This window comes from Anopheles marshallii, chromosome 3, assembly GCF_943734725.1.
Source record: "Anopheles marshallii chromosome 3, idAnoMarsDA_429_01, whole genome shotgun sequence".
NCBI lineage: Eukaryota > Metazoa > Arthropoda > Insecta > Diptera > Culicidae > Anopheles > Anopheles marshallii.
The window spans coordinates 50854632-50880227 of NC_071327.1; the positions used below are offsets into that span (position 1 = coordinate 50854632).

Consider the following 25596-nt stretch of genomic DNA (forward strand, 5'->3'; position numbering starts at 1 on the left):
AAGAATATTAGTTCCAGCATTTTAAAGCTACCGCTGCGCTTGGTTGGTGCAAAACTTTGCTCATAAAATTTTAATTACAATCCTATCGATCCCATACCCATCTCCATCCCGGCTGTGTGGGCGGCATTATGGTCGCTGGCAAATGGAACAACGTTTGGTAGAAATTTTCCAATCCCACCCGGTAATTCATTTCCCATTCTACTTGTGCTTCTCTCGTTGGCAGCAAAATATGAAGATCAACGCGTCCAAGATGGCGACCCCGATCGAAGAGAAAGTTGATCAGAATCTGAAGGTAAGTTGTTCGAGCACGTGTTCAGCTGATTACAGCCAATATGTGTCGATCGGATCGATGCTGATATGATTTTTTTCTATATTCAATGCGCCGTTTTGGCAGACCCGCACCGGGATGGTTATGATAAGCGATGGCAAAAGCAAACCAGAGCTTGCCCGGCTGCATCTATCGATGGAGATGATCACGATCCAGAAACAGGACACGACCACACCCGCTCCAACACCCACGAACGCAACACATCCGCCTATTGAGTCTAAGGTAAGCCAAACTATTGAGTATTATAATAAGAATATTTATTTATATAAAAATACTAAAGCTACTGGTTAAAATAGACATCACACAGTGTAAAGTGTTCAGATATTACTTGCCCAGAACTTGAAGATTAAAAGATGTAGAATGGTGTTATTGAATGTATGTCAATAGGGTTTTTATACACAATGCAATGAACATACAGATAGTAGAGCTTTTACATTACCTATATCAAATTTACCGTTTTTACAGGGTTTTCAAGGATAATAGGCAAAATAAATGTCATTTCTGGATTCTGTTAAAATTGAACTAAAACGAGCTGAAGTTGATCTGGAATCCTACGCACTATCTGTATCTCGCTCTAAAAAGAGACTACTCTATGCTCTCACGAATGTCACGTGGAAAACTGTGCAAATATGTGAATGCAAAACCTTCATGTGAGAATGAAAGGGTGTATGAATGACGCTTTTGTTATAGAATTCTCGGTTGACCCGCTGGTGTATTTTGGTAGTGGTGCTGGTCTTCATCCGACAGGGCCGGTCTAAAATCCTATCCGTACCAATCCCCCGTACGCAAGGCTTGAGTATTCAGTTGAGGGTAAATATAGTCAAAGAAATTCAGAAATGAAATGACAATCCTTCTTGATTTTGTTGTACCACTGAAGAAGAATACTGACGCCTCTGACTCTGTCAGATGAACTCGGAAATTCTGTAAATACATGACTGATTTATCCAAACTCCAAGAGTACAAACTCTAAAAACCTCTTAACGCATAATCCAACTGTTTGAATCTGTTTACTAAGTGATCAGAACAAAAATACCTCAATACCGTGTTAGTGCCCATATTAACTTTAGTAGTTAATGACTTTTTCATAAAACATCAGGCAAACTTTATTCAACACATTCTATTTATCGACATCATGGCCAACATATTTCAATGACCTGCCATAAACTACGTCTCAATAGGGGGCATATTATTGTTTTGCATTGTTTTAAGAGCATTAATCTCGAATGATGATGTCTAAATAATAAACAAATGATAACACCCAACCGAGTAAGTCCAGTCTTAAGTACCATTTTACTCATTCAGGAAAGCGAACTATTAACCCTCACAAATCAATGAAAAGGTCATTCCAAATCACCCCTATCGTGAATCCGTTATTTCAATGAGCGTATTCGTAAATTTTGGTTTAAATAGGTTATGTTTACATCATCAATGGCAAGTGGTTTCTTTTTTTTTTTTTGTTGTGCCCAGACTGATACTTGATAAGCACAGCCGCGCTGAAAGTTGGCGGCAAATTTCTTTTATTTTACCATGCATAAAAACACAGACACACCGGCACACCGACCAACGTTAACAAAACTGCGTAAACAAACCACCCAAATCTGACAACCGAAAGCCAGCGCCCCGGGCAATCGAAGACCGGCAAATTCCTGGTGGTCCGACGAAACGGAAAAGAAACCTCTTTCTCGGTCCTCTACAGCCCGCTCGGCAACATTCTGCTAAAAAGGGTGTGCACAGGCACCGCCGAGCTAATCGTCCAGGCAACATTAAACCGATACCACATTAGTCGATTGGCGGCCGTAAAAACTAATTATCGCTTTAGCGTGGAGCTTTTTTTTGTGCAAATCTCCCTTCCAACCAAAGCTCCACTGTGTTTACTGTAGATCTTTCTCAGAGCTCGTGTATGCCGGGTACTTGTGGCTGTGGCTGTTTGCATGCGAGGTAATCCAACGCAAAACCAATTACCCAAACGTCGCCTGTTTGCCTGAGCATGTGTTCCTATATGAAATAAAATTGAACACCCATGCATGCATTAGTGAATGGAGTCTGTTTGTACGGGCCTTGCCACAACCGTATGATTACATTATCGCCAGTGATAATGTTCGCTGTTGTGGGTCAACAGGTTTAGGAAACCAGGAACCTTACCGTGCTGTAATCGGTTGATAATTGTTTGTTTGCTTTTATGCTCTTTTTTATGGTGACTGATACGAATTGTACACTGTATGTACAGTGGTATTAATGGCAAATACTGCATAACAAATTATCAATTTTAAATGGTGCTTATATTTAAAGGTTCTTTTTCCGGGGTTAACGACCTGCTAGCCCCTGCTTGCTACATATAGTAGCAAACTGTTAATGCAAAAGCGAAACTAAGCACGTACCTTTTTATAAATATGATTAAAAAAACAATTTTGTCGTAAATACTCGTAAACGCCGTGTTAATAAAATATCTCACGGGTTCAGAAATATTTGCCAGCCTAAAATTTTAATTCCATATAAAAAACCAAAAACTGTAAAATTTTTAAATTGTAAATTAAATTAATTTAAATTGTAAATGTAAAAACAGATTTAGTTGCTTTACTTCTCAAGGTTTTGGACAACTCAAAGACAACTCACACATTTGTACAACTTTCCGACATGAAAGAAACGTTGATTAAGGGAATTTTCAGGAGCATATAAAAATTGGGAAATATTCGCAGCACATTCCAGTTCAACTTGAATAGAATCCTTAAATGCCTGTAACTGTTCCACTTAAACTGTGAAAAACCCTATGAAAACAATCCTTTCATAATCATTCATTTTATTCGTATACGTATATCCAAAAACCTTGAGACTGTGTTTTCTCCTACACGACAACGATTGTACATGTGTAAGTGTATAGCTCATTTTGCTTATAACAGTCATTGTAGGTAAGTGAATTTCAAAATTAAGTACTTCTTGCTGGAATTTAATTGATACACACAAAACTTACTACGGCAGTTCCCGGAATTCCTTTAAAAATGTCGATTATAACGCATATTTCGTGTACTAGTGCGAAATATGATATGAGGTAGCTGTATAAGCCAAATATTTATAGTAACAGAATTCACCCAAAATAAGATAAACACTGCGTTAAGCTCAACAAATGATAAAAATAGATAAATTTCTCATTGCCATCGTGCTTTAAAGGAAGCTGAGTCGAAGTGCGTCAATCGACATTTATTTCTCATCTCGTTCACCTTTCCTACACTCCCCAGGAACGCATGGTGCAGATCACGCGCCAGAAAGTGGGAGGCCTTGGACTGAGCATAAAGGGTGGCGCCGAGCACAAACTGCCGATACTGATATCACGCATCTACAAAGACCAGGCGGCCGACGCAACAGGTCAGCTGTTCGTTGGGGATGCCATCATCAAGGTAAGTACCACCGGTTATCGTGTCCCAGGTGTCCTGTTGGTGTGGAAACGCCAGTTTTTATCGCACCGCAGGGATCTTGTTCCCTTTTTTTCCGTCCATGTTTAAAGTCACGCTGTAGGTGACCTAAAGACAGAGAAAACCCCACCGTAAGGTACCTGTTGGTATAAACGTCAACTAAAGGCAGCCACTGCCGACAATAACGACAAGGGATCCCAGGCTAATGGCGCTGGTAGTTTCGACGACATACTACTTGGGCTGTTTTCAGGTTTCTTGTGGATCCTGTTTTTGTATTTCTGTACATGATTCTGCACTTCCTTTTCGGCGCTTCACTTTCGAATGGATTGCAACGCAGAGAGGACTTTGGGGTAAATATGGATGAAAACGATAAGAAATACATCCGCTTGTTGAGCCTATCTCCAGCCAACCATCGCAAACGAGTCGGAAATTTAAATTTATCCCCCATCAAATCATCACAATTATGTTAGGCGAGGCAAAATTTGTGTATTTCTGTGAAAGTTCTACCTCATCTTGTCTCGCACCAAATCCTAGCAAAATTTAGGGAAACAATTTCGAACACCAGAACGAGGCCAAAATTGTTTTAATCCTGATTTGTTGCAGTGTTGTTGTTCCTTTTTTCCTATCCACCCCAAAGGTTCTGGAAGCCTTATTTCACGTTGTTTCATCCTTGTGGCGAAAGCACGGCCACAAAAATAATCAGGATCACTTTGCAGCTCTTCAACGGCGGCCAATCAGCCTGGTGCTGCATTCAACCAGCCAAATTGATTCTCCTAGGCAGCCTTCCGAAAAAGAGGGGATTTCCGGAAAGTAATAAGAGTACTTCCCGTTTCCGGTGCCAAGTAAACCGGCCGTAACCGTCCGAGTGTACTTTTTGTTTCACAAACCTTCGTTGAAACCGCGGGCGGAAGTTTCCGTTGGGAAGCTTCCAAAAAAACAAAAAGGGAATCCCTGCCCGACACTTTTCCGGAAAGGGAAAATGTGGTTAATCCCAACGCTCTGCATCCACATGGAAACCGGGTAGTTTTTCGAGCCAGCGCATTTCATTCATTCTCCCCAGGCCGCGGCTTACGGGCTTACAATTAAATTTGAAATTTTCGAAATAGAAAACCAGGAAAAATGGTTTCACATTTTCCTACAAGCGGTTATTTTGTCATTCAACGTAAGATTGTGCCACAGCAAACAGAATCATTGCATTCGATTCATATTCGCGATGTTTACCTGTATTTTAGGAATTAATTAACAGGGACAGCTTAACGAACGGGTTGTTCTTTATTCTTTTCTTTATCGTTTATTCGCTTTTTGAGATGGAGACGAGACAAGGAAAAACGGTTCCTGACTCGACCTTAGGCAAAGCATGTCGGAAAAGTTTTAGGCAGCCGTGGCAGATTAAATCATCGTCGGTAATTTAGAGTGGAAAGTTTGGTTGTTGTTTGGATTCAAACATTAATTGCTCGGTGATTGCCTTAATATGACGACTCTGTCGAAGTTGTGTAAGAAGTGAAGCTAGCAGAAATTCCAAAAGATTCATTTGGAAATTGTACGGAATTGTAAGTTTGGTATACCTTTTGTATCTCATACCATGGCCTTAAAAGTAAAAATTACATTATATACATTTCACATTAATTGGGAGCCATTTTCGAATCCGAATCGTGAAGGATGAATCTAATAATGGATGAAGTCGGTCGTGCTGCTGCGTGCCAATCTCAAGAAAGCTAGAGTGAAATATCTTTTTTTTAATGAAGGTCTTGTTTCGATCATCGTATGGATATTGCGAAACTGCTGCAGCACTCTCTTAGGCAGACAGATTGTTAGGTAGGCGTATAATATAGGCTACATTCACGCATCCCACTCATTTATACTTTCAAACAAGCATACACGTGCAGGGAGTGAAGAAAGACACGAATTTCGGACGCTTGTACAAATCTTCAGTACGTCTTACTCGATGGGATGCACACATAGTAGAGAGTGTTTATTGAGAGCCGACGTCCCCAGGGACAAAAAGCAGTTCGTCCTCACGAGCTCCGTTGATTAATCCGAGACGAGCGCTAAACATAAACTAAGATCATGTAATACCCGCTTCATGTAAAGCTACACACTCATACATCTACTTAGATGAGTGAGATACAACAAATATGACACAAAGTCAAACATATTGGACTGCTAAGAAAACCCCAAATTGAGATGTGGTGATGGTGTTGATGCATCCGCCAAACAGGCAGGGATATTGGATTGGCCAACGGCGGATTTGGCTCAACCGTGGGCGGTTTAGAGGACCCCGGCTAACTGTAATAATTCGAACTGCGTTCAAGAATCAAGGATCTTGCAGACTCGTACTACACGCAGTGCTATCAGTGTTTCTCCAAATCGTGAATCCTGACGCCGCACCCACACACATTGGTGTTGACATGTTTTATTTGATATTCGATATTAACAAAACTAAAGCTTTAAGGAAACTTGAGATCGAATACAACAATCCCTCGGTATTCCTTGGCCAACGGTCCCAAATATTTTGCCACGCAGAGCGACTGTGGCAGGCACCTTCCGAAAAATTATTGTTGGCCGTATGGTCTATATAATAATAGGTACTAAACAATGAAGACACAATGAACTAATAAATCAGGTTCGAAGGGAGATTATAAAAGGTCAGTTTTAAGTCTAATTGTGAATTTATGTCGCTGTGACGATTAATACTTACAACTTGGCTGTATTTGATTATTCCGGGAAAGTTCATTTTATCATTTAATGTCGATCATAAGAGTACTTCATATTGAATCAGTGTCATCTGTTTACGCATTTAAGTTATTTACTTCTAGGGATGGGAAATAAATTCCCATCAGGGAGACAGATCATTTTGTTCTTAATGCGGTCGAATTTCACTGGCAAACTCATCATTCTAGGATAATTGGTTGATGGTACAAAAAAACTAGCTCTAATTACCATTGTATTCATTTTCTTACTCAGTACACTCAGAAAGATCCGATCTCGCACTAATCCTTAGCTTCATACGCACAACAGCGCTAGGAAAGCGTTTAAAACGTAATAAAACCTTTCCCTCTTGCTGCCGGGATTACAAAAGCCGGGGAAAAAAGGTGTAAAGTTTTACGAGTGTTACCTAATGGGTTAGTGCTGTTTCAACGAGTTAACCGGCGTCGAGAATGACTTCAACCCATTCCTCCCATTAGACATCAAGTTCTGTTTTGGCAGAATGATTGTACTTTTAATTGAACATCAACAGAATACCTGCGTCTGTTTTATGCTCTGCTCGTAGATGTGACAGCTGATCCCATTACTCACTGCACGAGTCCTGCAGAAAAGTCCTGTCACATTACGCCGTTGTCTCAATCGCACTAACTAATCCCTTCCTGGTAGCACCAAAAACTTCGTCTGCCAGCCATTCATTTCATCAATCGGACCGGGAGCTTAGAGCGAGCTTTTTTCGTTTATCCTCTGTACACTCATCTGTCCTTTGTAAAAGAGTATACCGAGGGAAATAAAACCCAGATAAAGTCAGTGTACTGAAACACTCACCAACCCGGACGTGTGTCCTTGGGTAAGGTAAATGTAACAAATGGCGCCACTATGTTCTGTTCCGCGTGTGGTTTTGTGTCCTTCCATTACTCCATTTGTTTCGTGTATGTGTCGCTTTTGTTTTCCTGCATCATGAAAGCTCTTGACCACAAGAACACCCAACAGTGCACCGAAGCCAGTAACCGAGTCCGACCCGGACGGTTTAATTAAGTTAACGAACGAATGTGTCAATATATCTTTGATGACAGGAAAAACGTTTGACAAACGGAGGACACGGGACGTTTGGGAAAGCAGGGGACATCTTTCTGTCCCCGTCAATCGCCAACGGGCCACCCAGCCAAATGAACATCAGTCATTCATTCATGGGTTTTTGTGGCTTATTTGATGTCATTTTTCCAAAACCACCAGGTACAGTGTTTTACGGTGTGCCTTTTACCATTATTAAACGTTGTTCAATGTGTGGCGCATTGCAAATAGCACGTTCTGCTTTTGCTGCCGGACGACCATCGGTTGTAGGTCAAGAGTGGTAAAATTTTCAAATGTAATTGTAAAACTTTACACACCTATAAAAGCTTTCTAATCCTTTTTCCAGCTGATGGTGTGTTTGGTATTATGCACCGTGAGTGCTCAAAACTCGGAATCAAAAATTCATCATAAAACTGAAACAACACAAGAGTAAAGTTCAGACGGAACGGATTGAATCTACAAACCGTTCGGTACAGTTTTACCCACGCAAATTCATGGCTAAAACCATAACAAAACTAAACGAAACTTGTGTTACAGCGCGTGGCTTGCAATGATGTTTTAAAAATTCAACACTTCGTAGCCATAGCCTCAGGGCTTCGAACTATTTCAACTGACCAGCTAAAGATACGCCACAGAAAAGGTGAAAATTCGAGCCAAAATGTTAATTAGATTGTGGGAAATGATTTTTTATGCTTCATATTTTATTCACTTTAGCGCACATTGGATCGTCCCAACAACTTGAGCTTTGGGCATTGTTTTGTAGGTACGCAGAGCAGAATAAAACTAGAACTGGAAAATTATTGAGAAATATTGTTAGCTGAAGCGAAATTTTCTCTTATGTGCTGCTTAATACATAGCTATATTTATTTATTTTAAGTATTATGGTTTATGTCCTTCTGTTGAGCTAAGCCTCGACTAAGATTCTGGCCTCAACTCTGGGACTATTGAGTATGTCGCTAATAGGGACATCCAAGTTCCCTATTATTTGCCACTACTGCCACCAACAGTGGTCCTCTGACATCATCAAAAACTTTACAAGTCCACAGAAGGTGGTCTACATCGTGAACCCCTATTACAATTACAACTCCAAACCATCATTGGAATCAAGATTGTACACTAAAGATGAGCGTTCAACGCAAAATTATTAGACATGAGCCTTGACATTATGCGGAGGAACACTCTACTTTCAGGGAGTTCGTCAAAACTAGGGTCGTTTGGAGACATTTGGAGATATCGAGTAAATAAATCTCCCGAGGATCTGCATCGCATACATTCTGCCAACAGGCTAGATAGAATTCCTGGGGAGAATAAGCTCACTCGCGACAAAGGATAGGCCTTTCGTACAAGTCACCTTCAGACGCGTTAGATTTTTTCCAATTTACTCACTTTCCCATTGCCAGTGATACCAGATAAACAAATATAGTCGTGAAAAATTCGCAGGTCATGATCAAAAGCAATAAAAACGCAAATTAATTAACTAAAGCCCCACCTCGCCTTACCACGTTACTCGTAAAACCGATACCATTCACATACCGTGTGTAACAGTCTGCCACAGATGAAAATGAAAACAGTCAAGTAGTGTTTAACATCCTCCGAAAAGTCAACGACATCAGACGAGCTCAGTGCACGTCATCTTCGTCTCCCTTTTTTTTGTGTGTCCAAGACTCTTTCAGTATAATTGCTCTACTTTTTTTTTGTAATTTCAGGTGAACGGTGAATACATTACAGCCTGTCCACATGACGACGCGGTCAACATTCTCCGGAATGCTGGCGATATCGTGGTCCTCACTGTGAAGCATTACCGTGCCGCTACGCCGTTCCTGCAAAAACAATGTAAGTTTCTGCTTTTATTTCGTTTTTTTTCGCGATTCTCGTCTAACTACGGACGTCTGCAAGCCAAACAGGCAAATGTCATCCTTTCCGCTTAGTTTCTCGAACGACTCCACGATACGTTCAGACATAAAAGGAAGTCGGCAGTTAGGGGGTGGGTGAGTTTTTTTGTGTACCACCTTTTCCCTTCGGATTCGGTCATTTCAACAGAAAAAAAACTGGGTGAACGAATTGCGAAACGGAGACAAAACCAAAACGACAACAAAGTGGAAAACGACTCTCTTCAAGCTGAAGTGCTGTAGCTCAAGTTCTGCTGGGTACTGTTGTCTACATCCTTCTGCGTGTATATGTGCAGTGCGAAGGATAACGCGTTCTACCTTCTGTTGCTTTTGCGTTTGGGTGCTTACGGGAATGAAAGTAGCATTACGAACTGTTGCGTAACTGAATTCCAATGGTTAAGGATTCGCCGTTACCACAAACACCTCTGAAGCACCCGAGCGTCTCCATGATGTAATTTCATTTTAGTACTCCTTTTAGTACAAACTGTACTTTATTTGAAAGTTTTCTTAGTGAGTCTGGACATCTCTGCAGGAACGGCAAACTCATGTGCACTAGATAGCAGTGTTAAAAGCAACATTTCTTGAACTTATTTATTTTGTAGAGCTGTAACTCAAAAACTAATTGAAATTGTTTTTTTTTTGAGTCTTTTTTCGTGACTTAGCACTCATATTTTCTGGCAAAATAAAGAGTTTAGAGTTTTTAGTTTTTAGTTTAGAGTTGACCTGCTGCGATTTATCTCGATGAGATTCTTCTCAACGATGAAAAGTCTATGTATAAAAAACGTCTTTTCGTTGTCATCGCAACATTGCCACGTCACGATGTTCTTTGAAATAAAGGAGTCGAAGTTGATTAAGATTGTAAAGATTTAAGATAAGATTTTTTTTTATTGTGATTCTACACTACTTATGCCACCTTTTAACATTTTACTAGATTTACTAGCAGCCAGATAATCAGTCTAGTCTATGGAAGAACGACCCCGAGATATGGTGTCGTCGCCACAACTATTGACCAAACCCCTACTTTAGTCCACCCCTAATACAGGCAGTCCTCGAGATACGCGGTTTTTAGAAGGTTGACAGCTAAGTTAGTTTATAGCACAACATCTAAGCAAAAAGGTGTAACATTGATCGAAAATAGCTTCCTTTGTCATGTAAAACCCTGCCTGTCCAGGCAGTTCCCGAGATACGCTGTTATAGCGGACCGCCATAACCCGGGAAAAATCTGAGTATCCCGAATTTTCGCGTAAGTCGAATCTGGAAGTAAAATCGTTTATGCTTCAAAGTTAGATAATTATCTTATCTGCACTTCATTTATTCAGCAAACCAGGCGATTGTTTGATAGATTACATTGAAATAAACTAAAAACAAATGTTTGATATGCCTAAGGAAGCTATTTGAGACCAATTTTATACCATTTGGCTTAGATTTTGTGCTATAAACTAACTCAGTTAACTTAACTAACTGTGCTATAAACTGTCAAATTTCCAAAAACCGCGTCTCCGAATCCGCGTAAGAAATATTAAGAATAAGAGGAACGGCATATCTCGGGGACTGCCTGTAAAGGAATCTTCCATAAAATTTTACTTTAAAACCATTGTGTGTTTGCCACCTCTGCCGGACAAGAAAGCTTTTTCAGTCCACACACTTTAGTTGTTGCTAAAAACTTTTCCTACCGGAAGCGGAGCTCGCTTCCAAGTTGCCGGCAATTAGCTTCTCCCAAAAGCGATCCCTCCAGTGCTGCTTGTTAGTGTTCAGGCAAGCGCCATTTATCATGCAGAAGGCACTCTCCGTCAGTCACCTAGTCGGTGCCTGGCAGTGGTATAGAACCTATCAGTCATCCGGACTGCACCTTCGGGGCTGCATCGAAAAAGCTGATTCCATAATTTATTTCATTACTTCTCACACCCACTACAGTAAGCCGAGAAACGCCCGAATCGGACAATGATGCGACGTGCGCCGAGCTGAAGGCGGATGAAAATTGGAAATCGGTCAACAGTAGCCGACCGGTGTCCATCAGTTCCGAGCCGGACAATCGATGGATCGACTTGGTATCGGGTGCGTGTGCCGTTCGTTCGGCAGCATGTTTTCACCGCTGACATTGATACCACCGTTTTTTGGATGATTGATTTGTTTCCTACCCCTTTGCAGTGCCCCTAATGATGGCGTACGTCACGAGGTACATCTATGGCACGGACAAACTGCGACCGAATGCGTTCGAGGTGCGAGGACTGAACGGGACCACTACCGGCATTATACACTGCGACGATCTAGCCATACTCAGCCAGTGGCTAAAGTACATCACCGACAACGTGGTCGGGTTGACAAGCCTGCAGGTAGGGTGGATCATGTTCCGCGAACTCCGCGGGTACGCGTGCATTCGGTGCAACACTGAATGAATCATTGCTCTCCACCAGATGAAGCTGTTCAACCGAAATTTCCCCGTCGGCGAACGGATCGAGTACATGGGCTGGGTGAATGAGGGCGTCATCAACAATCACATCTCCTGGCAGAGCTACAAGCCGCGCTTTCTGGTGCTGAAGGGTACCGAGGTGATGCTGTTCGACTCGCCCCCCCTCAACGTGACCGGCCTGACGAAGGCGAACGTGGCCTACAAGGTGTACCAGACGATGTTCCGCGTGGTGAAGGAGTCGGAAACGGTGGACTCCCGGCAGCATTGCTTCCTGCTCCAAAGCTCCGGTCACGAGCCGCGCTACCTGAGTGTGGAGACGCGCCAGGAACTGCTGCGGATTGAGAACAGCTGGAACGCGGCGATCGTTACGAGCGTTATCAAGCTTGGTGTAAGTTCTTCACATGCTCTCGGCTCCTCGACGGTGCCGAGATGAATGGGTCGTCCGCACAACGTAACATACATCCGTTCCGTCTCTCTTTTGTGTAGCGCAAAACGTTCGCCGTGTCCCATCACGGCAAAACGGGCGGACTAACGCTAGACTGGCAGGCCGGATTTTCGCTAACCGAGGGTGCGGATGCGGCCGTTATCTGGCAGTACAAGTTCTCGCAACTGCGCGGCTCCAGCGATGATGGCAAATCGAAGCTAAAGCTGCACTTCCAGGACCACGAAACGCGCACCATCGAAACGAAGGTACAACACGACCTTTTTTCTTGTGTTCGCGCTTGCTTTCCAAGCATTTTTGTGTTTTTGCGATTCATTTTTGCAATTTTCCCGGGCGTTCATTTCCTGCCATCTGCACCTGACACCGGGCGTTTATATTCCGAATTACGATTTTGACTTTTAATTACGGCTTCGGATGCTCGAAAATCTGCTTTCGGCGTTTTCGGGTCGTGTAGTAGTTTTGGGGTTGTTCGTTTTTCGTTCCACATTTCCGTTTGCTCGTTTTTTCAACTTTTTGATTGAAATTTGCTTCCGTACGTTTAGGAACAATCCAAGTTGATGCTCGGTATATGCCTGCCGTAAACAGTGTTGATGCTAATTTCGGTTTCTTTTTGTCTTCTTTTCTCTCTTTTGCTTCACTCATCCATATTGGTACCCATTGGTTATGTCCACCATCATCATCATCATCACCTTCGATTCGATATTCCCCCAACATCCCGCATTACGTTCTCGGCGCAAAGGAGCTCGAGTGTCATGTGCTGCAAAGTTTGCTGTTCTGCATGCATGCCTTTCTGACGGCGAAAGTTGCTTCCGTCGATCCCACCTTCCTGAGCTCGATCCAGCAAGCCTAGAACGGTAGGTCCAGCGGATTACTTCCCACCCGGGGTGCTGTGATGTGCTTCTCGACGGAACGGGACAGTTGAGAGCTGGGCGCCCTGGCGCCGGGCGGTACCAACTTTCCCAGTGCCCAGTTCTGAAACTGGTTTGTTCACAGCGCACCAGCCAGGTGTCCCGGTCGAGCAAATGCACAAACTTCTGGATGCTGTCCTGGGATCCCTCGTCCACGTGGGATGGCCATTGTCAACCGAGAGCTTACAGACTTCAACGAACTGACCCAAGATGTCATCGCGCAATACGATTAATTAAACGATTATATACCCAACGCCGTGCGGATACCATAAGCGTCGAGTGGATGCTGACGATACTCGCGACACCTTTGAATTGATGGATGGATTGATAAACCCCCCGGCGGACCGTCCTGCCGTGGAGACGTTTAGCTTTATCCCGCGCGCCGGTAGCATTAGTCTAGATTGTTCGTAAAAGCGAGAATAAGCGTGGAGAAATTAATTCGTTGGCACATACCCGCAATTAAAAATAGCCACTTAAGGATAGGTTTCATTCGTTGTGATTGTTGGCTACTGTTGTTTATATAGCCACCATGTCGAGCATGGGGGAAAGCTCCCGAGAAGCATTAGGTTCGATTAGTTTAGGTTTTGTTCTAGTTTAAGCAAATAGTGACGGGCGGACAGTAAAACTGAGACGAATATTTCTACCCAGGCTCAGAGTGTTGATATCTTCCCGCTGCACATAAGAATGTCTCTCAAATAGGGTTATGCACTGAAGTACGCAGGGTCCTTTTCTCTGGAAGATCACCTCTTGAAGATCTTCCTTCTGCTGTGTGAGAAATACCATTCTATATTGAAAGCCAACTTCATGTACCAGCAATGTTTACCGTGGTGACTTGATAAATCCAAAGAGAACGTTAGAAAACTCCTTTCCTCCGTGAAGTTCGCACTCCAACCAGTTGTGGAATGAATACGTGACCGAACGCCTTGACTGACTGACTGACGAACTCCCCCAACGCGAGCAACGTTCGGAGTCCCTGGGCGCACTGATTGATGGCAGTAATTTCCACTGCGAACGTTGTTCATTGGCGCACGCTTCTTCGCACGTCTATCAACTGGCCTTGGGTCATGTAAGGTGATTTGGACAGATTTAATTGCAAATCCACCAAGAAGTTGGATATTGTTAGTTTTGTTGGGCGATTTGGAGCGGTGGAGGTTTTGTTAATTATTAGGTAACAAACATAACTGAGCTAAAGGAAGGATACGAATAGTGGTGTACAATTCCCACTAGGGATTCGATATGTACGTGTGATGGCGGGTTTGAGTTTTATTTTGTTTCATCAAAAATAGTGCACGAGGTCCATCGAAAACGAACCATTTTGAATCGGCTCGCTTGTACAGTAAACGTGTGGAAAAATAGTCCACGACTCGGTAGGAAAATTATACCAGCAGCACCATCAACATCAGCTCCGATGTTTCTCAAATAGTTTATATTATTAGACGCACACAATGTTATAGTAACAGTACTAGGTAGCGCAACTCTTTCAGTGCCGCAAACCGAGCACACTGGAAACATTTACCCACCAGACGGCAAAAGCAAACACGTTTAAAGATGTAGTACGATATTGGGAGATTAAATCAAAACCCTAACTCTGTCACTTCTCCCTCCGCCGAAAGCCAGATGTAAACAAGAAATAGAAACAGTTTAATAACTACACCCAGCTAACTTGGTAGATAGATAGTATGTGCAAGTAACTTCCCCAATTTTAACACACTTTAAAGCAAACGAAAAGGATATCAAGTCGAAAAGCCGACAGCAACGTCAACAATTATAGGTAACCAACCTAACGTCTATAACCGGATACTGGAAACCATCTAACCCACAAATAATATTACTACTACTGCTGTTACTACTACTTGCTACTACGTGCTGCAAATCCATTACCAATATAGTCAATAGATCAAAGTCTACAAGGAAACAAAAGGAAGAAGCAAAAATCAAATTACATTACTATCACTTTGCTGGAGAAATTCCTTTCCAAAGTTCCAATACAAACCAAGTACATGAGTGTAACACATCAACCATCGGAATCTGTTACACAAAAACAGGGCACAACGTTAAATGGGTAAACAAAAATCAGAATAGTTAAATAGGCAAGTTACATTGCTGTAAATTAGGAAGATAAACGAAGAGACTTTCCCGCCTAGTAAAGGCTACTGCGCTTCGCTTATCAACTTAGTTGGTTCGTTTCTTGGTTTGAGTTCATTTCTTCCTTCTTCTGCATCTTTCAACTCTGTGCTTCGAGCAGCATGGTATATTTCTACTTCATGTGTTGGTTACTTATTATTGCTCTGTGCAAAGTTAATAGTTTTTTTTCTTCTTATAATATCCCATTTTTGTTTTGCTTTCTTCTCTCTTTACTTCCCTTTTCTTCTACTTACTGTCTCCTGATCAGCTGATTTTTATCTTTGTTTTTTTTTCTAGATATAAAACTGCCCAGCCTTAATTGTAACAGAGTTAAAAAGCAAAGCAACAAAATTCAGTATTGACCCCGAGTGGCCACGTAAGCAATGGGAAGCCTCCAAACAAAAACGATGCTATTAAAATTTGCATTTTCATTTTTCCCCAATAATTCAAAACACCTCCGCTCACATTAAACAAAAAATACCAACTAATTATGTCGCTTTTTCGCGAATTATCGATGAGGCAATTACTTTTATGTGTCTTATAAAGAGGAAGAAAAAAAGAAGCACAGAGTATATTAGCAAATTGTAATACATTACGATGTGGAAAAGAAAGGAAATATCAATCGTCATCTTGCAAGTGCACACTGAACTGAACTAATTAAAAATTAGTCTAACTGCTGTTTACGGAATCGCTCCATATTGCATCGGTGATTTGAGGAAGAGTTACAACTTACACACAGCCACACATATTTAAAACACACCTTTAAGCTCGTGATCCCATTTTGTGCTGAAACCTATCTGTTGATACTTACTGCTTTAATTGAAGTGCAAAAGGAAACGAAATGGACGCGTGTTTCCTTTTACTTTGGGAACTTCACGCAAACACATATATTGTTGGGTCTGTTATCGTCGCAAAAGAGTTTTGGTGCTTGTTAATATACTGTTCCCGTAACCTTTAAGCTTACAATCGTTGATTGCACAAAACATTAGAAAACTGAGTAAAGCAACAACAAACAAAAAGCAAAATACTTGTTAAAACCCAGAACAGAAATCTATTTTCACAACATGCCACCCAAATATTTCTGCTCGTTCGCTTCTGACGTTGCCCCACCAGGTGCGGGCATTGTCTTTTACATTTGCCAAATGCGCTTCCGGAGGCGACTGGAGAGTGGTTGTATATTTTTTTATTATCGTATGTTAATGGGAGAGAAAAAAATACCATTTTGGCGCGTTAGTACACTGTGGATGGTGATAGTAGGATATGTAAGTTCTTTAACATAGTTCGTGGCACGTTTTTCATTGTTTGAAAATTTTGTTGTAAATCAGTGTTATGAGGTAAATCCACATAGGACAGTCCATCACCATACTATGAGCTAGGATCACTCTTACGATTTATTTGAAGCTGCTCATAATGAACAGTTTTTAGTTGGTCCCACCATACGCAGACTGTTAGCTACTTCCCCTTTTGCACGGGAACATTTTGATCGCTTCGCAGCGCAATCATCTTTTATTTTACAATATTAATTCCCTTAGCACATCCACACCGTAATTTTATCTTCAAAAGTCCTACAAATGGCAGGCACAACTACAATGTTTACTGCTAGAGAAAGTCTACCACTTATTATAGCAAAAAGTCACGTATAACGCAAACAAATCTAAAGTAGGTTTGGAATTTTACTGAAACAGATTTTGCATTACTTAATTAGACGTGTTTTGTTTTGCAAAATGTGTGAAACTAGGGTGAACATTAAAATGCGAGTAAACCATGTAAGGATCTTCTAATGCAATACAACGCGGATAATCAAACGGTGTTCGTAACGTGAACACAGAATTTGTATTTGTACGTTATGCATGTATATGTGTGTGTGTGTGTGATAGTATGAGAGGGAAAGAAAGACAGTTCACACAGAAAACAGAAGCTATATACAAGAATATACAAAATATTAATATTTAACGGAAGGTCTATCATCCCATATATTTACACGCGAATGATTTCCCATACACATTTCCCAGACACGCCACGCACACATACACGTATAGCTGATCACAGGACATTTGTCCAGTGGTTTTTTTCTTCCAAATCCTCTCTTTGTAACTACAAACACGTATGCGAGGTACGATCGATGGAGCTTCCCACATTTGATCGCATTCAGCACCCGTACGTACGTAGAGTTGGCGGTGCGATCGAAACGGCCCGAATCAAACCACTCAAATCTCTCCAAAACCGGAGCCTGCTCCATTTACTCTGGTATGCGCATATGCACATTCTTCGAATGCACTGCCGCCCATTTTAAGCGACATAATATACCAAAAGAAAAAATATACACGATCGCACATACAAACAAACATTAGGCACAAATGATAAGGATAAGAAATTGATTGAACATCACTAGAAGGTGACAATGGTAGATGATGTGTATTAGAAACCCAATTCTAAATCGTGTTTAACCACGTGGTTAAACAAACCCGTATCAAGGAGTGTTCTGCCAGAGCAGATCATACTCTAAGTCAACCAATTTCCAATAGATTTATACGTTAACAAGTTAGCTAGGTTTTGCTCTTTGTGCACCACCATCACCACCACTACTTAAATGAACAGTTTATTTCATTTTCCACGTCTACGTTAAAAGATAACGCAGCTAGAAGCGATGGAAAACCCTAACTAAATGATGATGCTCAAATCGAGATGGGTTAACAACAGTCGAAGCGCGTTTTCATCCCTCCACTTTAACCTGGTTTTCCTTGGTGATCCATTCGGTAGATTTACAACGTCAAAAATTCTCACTGGAAACGCGCTTGTCTGGGTGTGGATTTTTAAATAACTCCCCCTCTTGTTAGCTCAGTCCTGCGCGCCCATGGACTTGCGGAAATTGAAACCCCAAAATAAACACACTGTAAAACTGAAGTGTAACGCGCCGTGATACTAAAAAATCCGAAACGTTGCTATTGGTGCATGTAGTTTGTAAAGTATTCCTGGGAGTTTATTTCTTATTAATTAGAGTGTGCAGGATTGCAAAACGAAATGTACATTCATCCCCAGGGTACTGCGGCAACAACCAGACGTCGACAAAACATCATTCATTTGTTTGTAATTTACACGCGCATCCTCCCGCTGGTGTGCTGCATTCGCTTTACTCCGATCCGCTGTATTGAACCATCATGGTGGTTCGGTTAAACAGCTCGAGCGTCAGCGAGCTGAGAAACACCGGCACCGAGTTGTGTGTTTTGAACTGCGTTTCGACCAGATCGCGTAACGATGCGGCATAATCCGATTCGAGCAGCGTCAGCACACTGCCGTCCGACGCGAGCGCAAAGTTTAGATACTCGTCCGGACTTTCAGCGTACTGGCTACGCAGCTGGAAGTAGCTACCGCTGATCCGGTCGATCTTGAAACCGAACAGCAGGTTCACCACCGTGCGGAAATCTTCCGACGACTGCTGGTACAGCTCCTTCCGTTGGTCGTACTTGGACTGTAGTTCAACCAGCTGCAGCCGCAAATCGACCGATTCCTTTATCTTCGCCGTAATGTTGCCCGTTTCGTCCGTGGTGTGCAGACACTCGGTCAAGTCTTGGTTCGTCTCCTGGAGCCGCTGTATGTGCATCTTGAGCCGCTCGATTTCGGCCATCAGTTTCAGCTTGCAGGCATGCTCGGCACCCAAATCTTCTGTCGCCCGACTGTTGATGTACCGGAGCACCTTCGATTGTGGTCCGGTCGTACGCTTAATCTCCGCCCGGAGTGTCATGTTGTGGACCTCCATCTCGAGCTCTTCCTTCCGGCGCTTCAGCCGTTCATTTTCCGTCCGAAGTTCATCGATTTCTTTGCGCAGCTTCTCGTACTGCTCGGATGTCAGCACAAAACCTACATAAAGCGAAGTGGATTGCACCATAAGTTACGTTGAAAAAGACGTTGATTTCACAACAATCTTCTACCAACAGCATAATAGCAGAAGAAGGCTAATTCCTACACAATATTTCAAGCTAATATCGCAATAGTGGAAGACGCTGGCTTACACGATATCTTCTACTGTGATTGAAAACTTTGCGAAAACTACTGAAACACGCTGATTAGAGATTAATCAAACGAAAATATACTTACTGATATCGGGCATCACTTTGTTGGCTTGAAGTTCTGCTTCCTGCTTTTGGCAGAGGTCCTTGTACCCGGTTAACGTCTTTTCCAGCATTTCAATTCGGGCCCTCAATTGCTTCTTGTCACCCTCACTGGCTACGACGGAGTGGTTAACTGGAAGGTTTAAAAACATATTTTAATAAGTAACAGGCATCTTAACACCACTCGCTACTCATCACCGGAAACCACTCACTGGTTAGATCATTCTCGTAGGTTTCGAGCAACTGCTTCAGATAGTCCCTCTCGCCGGTAACCAGATTCAGCTTCTTCTGCGCCCGATGCACAATGCTTTGCAAACCTTCCTGGGCCCGTTTGTAGTCTGCCAAACGTCCGTTAAGCTTCGCGTTCTCCGACTGCAGCTCGTCGATGCGGACCTGAATGTGGTTCTTCTCCGCCTGGGCCGAGGATTGTTCGCTCGTCAGCACCAAATCCTTCTGGAGTATCTGCTCGATGTGGCTGCGCATCGACATCGGGCTCACAAATCCCTCCTTGGGCGAGTAATCTTTCCCAAGCTGCCTCCAGTCGTCAAGCTCCCGCTCGATGTCTTTCACACGCACCTCCAGAGAAGCAGTTTCGGCCTGCTTTTGTTCGAACTGTTCTAGGCGGGTCTGCAAGCTGGTCACCTGTTCCTCGAGCAGCAGCTTGTTTTTGATCAAATCCTGCAAGTTTTTCAACTGTTCCGTCATCCGGATGTTGTCTTTCTGCAGCTCGTTCACGTTCGCTATCCGTTCCGAGGACACCTTCTTAAGGCTTCTCCAGTCCTCGTAGCTGCCGACCTCATATTCGAGCGTTTTAACGCGTGATTCCGACTCTGCCAAACGGAGCTGGGTATTTTCCAGCTCGCGCTTTGTTTGATCGTACGCGTCCGCTTTGCTCTGCAGCGTGTCGTTTTGTTCTCGCGTCGTGTCGAGCTCGTCCTGTGCCAGCGACAGCTGTTGCTCGAGATCGGCGACCTGGGTGGAAAGATCGCGAATTTCCATATTGAGCTCCCGCGTGTCGGAATGATACTTTTCCTCCAGTTTCTGCAATGTTTGACGCAGCTCGAACTGTTTACTGTCGGCAGTTTGCTTCAACTGTTGGTACTGATTGCGTGTTTTAGTCAGATCTTGCTTGGAGACATGATCCCGCTTGCGTAACACCTGCAGATGCTTCTCTAGATCGGCCACCTTCTGCCCGTTAAATGCTAGCTCTTCTTCCAACGAAGATATCTTGTGCTGGTTACGCAGCTGGGTCGTTGCCATCTCCGTGTTAAGGTGTTCAATTTCTTTTTTAAGAAACGTTATCTGAAACGAGCGCCGTAAAATAAAGTAACGTCAACAACAAAGCCGGTACACGACCAAAATGCCACACGGTAGTGACAACAGCGTGTCCCTTACCCTTGATCGAGCCTCCAGCAAATCCGCCTTAATACGACGCATTTCCCACGGGCTCTGCGCAACCAGAGTCGACGTGTACCCGGTCGCTGCAGACGAGAAGGAATCGGCACTGACATTACCTTCGAGCATCGTATCGTTGGTCCCCTCGCATCCGGAAATGCGGCGCTTCTTGCGATCTACGATGAAAATAAAACAATCAGAAGAAATGTTCGAGAACTTGAAACAAGCCTACATGAACTTACTCAATTCGAAAGAAACATTGTTTTCAAAACTCAGGCGGCTTGAACCCATCGTGACCGACGAACTCAGTCCGTACTTCGTTAGCGTCTCATCACAACCTTCGCCATCCATCCTTGTTTCCATTGCTCTGTGTATTTACCCTTGCACTTTGGAAATTCGAACACACTTGCCGTGCCGGTTTTGGTATAATCTTGATCTAGGAACGTATTTATACCCAGTTTGTCACAATAAGTGTCGGATTTCTACCATTTACGGAATTTGCAGCGCGTAAACTACGGCAAATCGGCAAACGCACCCGTTCCGTGAAAGAATGCTTATTTTGGCTGAAAGCTTCGTTGAAATGTGTGGATGAGTTTGACAGTTTTCGTTAAACGGTGTGTTTTGACGTTTCGCACAAGCTTTCACCTGAATCCGCCAGACGTCGCACTATCGCGATGGCAGAATGTCAGGGATGGAAAATCAAATGAAATGAGTTTTTTAAGACAAAAAAACGGGTTTTAACGGTTATTGAAGTTTGTTTCACTGCATAAACAGTATCGACTTTATAAACGGACTTTAAGCTAAAATAAATTGCGATGTCATTTTTTAAAGCTTAATTTTTTTAATCAATTTTCATTTAAGTAACAAATTGATGTAAAATTAATAGGAGTTTCACAAAATAATTATTGCAAACAGCATAACGTCAACAGCAAAGCCGGCAAAGAATCAACGTCAACAACCAACACCAACCACCACCGCCAAAACTTTTTTTGTTGATTAAGGTTTTTGATTTCTCTAAAATCGGTCAGCTTGTGAATTTTTAGTAGCAGGAGAGCATCCAACGACGAGGTAACATATTGCCGTACATCTAAAATCACTGAATAGGATTTTGGGTATTTTGCAGCAGGAGACCATCCAGCGAGAAGATGACACTTTTTATAATAAAGTTACCTTGATCGATATCGAGCAACAGGAGATCATTCAACGAAGAGGTAACATTTTGTGTATTAAGTAATGCTAAAGGGTGGATGGGTGAAGAGTGGTGGGTGGTGAATTGGGTGGTAATGTTGAGTGGTGGATGGTGGGTTGGGGGTAGTGTTGAGTGGTGGGTGGTGGATGGTGGGTGTTTTTTTAATGGACGTTGGAATTATCGACCGATCTACCAACCAACCAAAATGGAGACCAACCATTTGTTTTCATTACAATATTTTCATCCAACCACGATTGGAACCTAGAATTTAATTGAATTATTTGCAACCAAACAGTGAATTGGGTGATCTGGGGAAATTCAGGAATTTTTAACAAATGACGAGAAAAATGCTAACCACAACAAAGCGCACATGTTGCGTCCATACAATCCCACCAATAACGAATCAATTAACCTAAACTAATTGACCATTGGTGTGACATTGCTCGAATCGCGATCGATGGGTATGTTGAAAATGTACCACAGAAGCCGTGACGGTACGGACGGAAGGAATGTGCCTCATGCCTCAGTCACCCCCATCACAGATCCAATCCCTCGCCAAATGGAAAAGCTGACTGATGGTGCTGGCAAATTATCAAATGTGCAGTCAATTGTCGAAGCGCGGCACAACTTTCCCGCTGCACGGGTGCTGCTCATCGCCAGCATCAGCTCCAGTCCTGGTATCCCGCACCCAGCGAATGTTTATTAAAATGCTGATAATAATCCGATTTGAAATTTAATTTTCGATAAGCCAACGCAATAGGTCCCATCCTCCCTGGCGCGCACACACACACCCACGCACACTGGATCCACACGGGCAAAGAGAGTGGGAGACGTAGAAAAACGTTAATATGTAAGACCCTCTCCATCGGCAAGGGCAAACAATCCAGTGGCCAGTTCGGAAACGATTGCTGCTCGAACCAGCGAAGCACTCGCAGGGTTGGAAATATCTTCGACTTCGGTCGGTGCGATGCGATAAAAATGTAATCCGTTCCACCGTACCATACAGCAGTTTCGTTGTTTCGAGTATCCGCTAAGATGCCACGGTAACGATGGATATGGCAGCAACAGCACAATGTTCCGAATGGAGCACGAAACAGTGAAAGATAATCCACGGACAAGTTGGGCAGGAAGGTGACCGATGCGGGGAATACGGAGCCGTGAGGCCAAAGAGTGGCCAATTAGTAAAAATGCAAAATTCGTTTAAACAAAGCGAAGCAAACGTAACAAAAACAGCGCCGTCCGATGATGTGGTGCTTCTTATGCTTCACCTCGCCTTGGAAAAGCTAAATTCATCGCCATGACTTCAACGCTACCGACGCGACTGTTGACCTCTGGTGTGAAAATATGATTCGCCTTAAACCGATACACCATCGATGGGGCACAGCTGGGAAAGAGGGTGGTATCCCTGTCGCCCACTCTCATCCGTGGTCCGTGTTGGTACTTTCTTGCAAGACTTTCACCCCCAATATAACATTCGGTGTATGGGCTGCTAACGCAAACACAACCTATGATCAGAATAAACATTAAACTGAAGGAAACAAACAATTTCCCCAAGCCTAGCACCAAGTAATAAGCCTGCGATAAAAACTGCAAGTGCATGGCAACGTCTAGATTCAAGCGAAGGAGGTTCAAGAATGTTGCATCGAGTCTCATCTCGACCGGACCGAGCAAAAAGAATTCCATGTTATGCTATTTCGCTCCTCTTATTTCGATCTGGACAAAGCTAATAACCACTAAACAAACAGTTATGGATAATAGCACAGTCGGCAACGTCAGTAATAGACGGAAATATCTTCAATGCAGACAGCAGTTAGCAGTTTACAGCCAGCAGGAAGTGCACTTCTTTAATCAAATTGGCAAACAGCAGAGGTCCAAGAATGATGCCTTGTGGTACCCCTGATGAGTTGGTGAAGGGAGCAGATACGAACTTCACCACAATGTTCGAATCGGTTAAGTAACATTGCTCATTACTCGTTTTTCGTGAAATGTCCGTGATCCTTTATGTTTGAAGGCCTTTATGTTCACGCGTCTTGCCACTCGTCGGTTCCTTTCGGGTTACCAGTCTGCGGCAATTCCCTCCTATCCTCATCGCTGTCGCTTATTAGACCTTGAATCCCTACAATCTCGGCATTCCAATTCCGTTAATTTTAGTTATTAAGTCATATTGTTTAGCCTCTAAGGCAGACTTATGTTTTTTTAATAAATAAATAAATAACATAATCGAACTTACGCAAATTTAACTCCGTTCCTTCATAACTTCCTAGGAGTCCTAAGGGATTATTGATTATGCCAGACATGTGAAATGCTGCTGAGTTCATTCAAAACTCATCGGAAAACATTGAAAAATACAATGAAAAATCTACTAAAAACTGATGCTGACAAATCAATAGGAGATTACTGAAAACCTTGAATAAAACTGTTGAAACCCAAACGGAAAACTGTGTGGAAAACACTGTAAACTGATTCTCCAGGAGGAAATCCTGCCTAAACACTAAATAGCAACTGCACAAAAATCCAATAATCCAACATCCAAACCGTTGATTGAAACTTTTTTGAAAATCACGATTGCAATTTGTTGCGGGAAACCCCATGGAAAATTGTTTACAAAGATTCCTGAGAAAACTGATGAAAATTGCAGGATAACTCAAACACGCTGAAAAACAATTTGCAAATTAATAAATTATAAGAAAATTATATACATGAACAGTCAAAAGAAAATCCAAAGTGTATGAAGACCAGGTGGTTTCATCCCATGTAAATTGACAACTTAATCCAGGAAAAAAAAATTTGACAGGACGGGTGAAAACAAAACTGGTACTAAATGCTTAGAAACATATGTAGTAGCCGTTGATTGATTCATCAAAGTTATTAGTTTGTGAACGAATTATGCTTAAAAGTTCTCCCAAAATCGTGTATCTGTGTGATTGGCATTACGTAAAGTTATATTCTAGGCCTTGGAGACGTGGATTGATGTGGATTAATGGAGGTTGATATGACCCAAGCACACGGGTAGGAGCTGTGGATTTCAAGGCCCTGGAGACGTGGAATCATGGAGGTTGATATGACTCAAGCACACGGGTAGGAGCTATGGAATTCGCAGATAAAGTACAAAAGTGCGATCCATAGGGAGGATATTGCGCTACAAACAAGAAAACGAATATTTTAACATCCTAAAACAAGCAGCCGCTTCCTTACTGTAAGTACCAACTGTATGTTTTAGTTGTATATTTTACTGTCATATCGTATTAGGTTGCGCGGGGCGTGTTTGTGTCTGTGTCAATATTTTGACCCGTTTCGCCAAATGCCACATTAAACTTTGGTTAAAAAAAAACAGGTTATGAGATCACCTGGTCTTCATTCACTTTGGGTTTAGTTAGCCAATTTATATGGGATAAGACCACCTGGTCTTAATACACTTTGAAAAGGAACATCTTTGTTGAATGATCTACTATTGCTAAAGGTCCAAATGGACTGTTGTTCAAAAATTAAGTTATCAAATAGAGTCTTGAGTAAAAAAAATCGTGATATTTATATCCGTTCTTTTAAAAGAGTGAACAAATTGCGTTCGTAAAAAAGAGCGAATGAAAAATGAAAACGAACTGGACTAGTACGCTCAAT

General features: G+C 42.5%; 2 protein-coding genes across 2 annotated transcripts; one reads left to right on the forward strand and one right to left on the reverse strand.

The window, feature by feature from the left end:
• Nucleotides 1-229: 229 nt before the first annotated feature.
• Nucleotides 230-13103, forward strand: LOC128710759 (gamma-1-syntrophin). Its single transcript, XM_053805612.1, has 9 exons — nt 230-292; nt 395-550; nt 3562-3720; nt 9219-9345; nt 11316-11456; nt 11550-11734; nt 11816-12199; nt 12298-12501; nt 12993-13103. Exons 1-9 carry the CDS (start codon nt 230-232, stop codon nt 13101-13103), a joined length of 1530 nt encoding a protein of 509 aa, XP_053661587.1.
• Nucleotides 13104-18415: 5312 nt separating this feature from the next.
• LOC128714002 (mitotic spindle assembly checkpoint protein MAD1) lies at nt 18416-21152 on the reverse strand. The gene is made up of 5 exons (XM_053808876.1): nt 21032-21152; nt 20790-20965; nt 19607-20696; nt 19381-19527; nt 18416-19143 (listed from the first exon to the last, which is right to left on the reverse strand). Exons 1-5 carry the CDS (start codon nt 21150-21152, stop codon nt 18416-18418), a joined length of 2262 nt encoding a protein of 753 aa, XP_053664851.1.
• Nucleotides 21153-25596: the final 4444 nt, after the last annotated feature.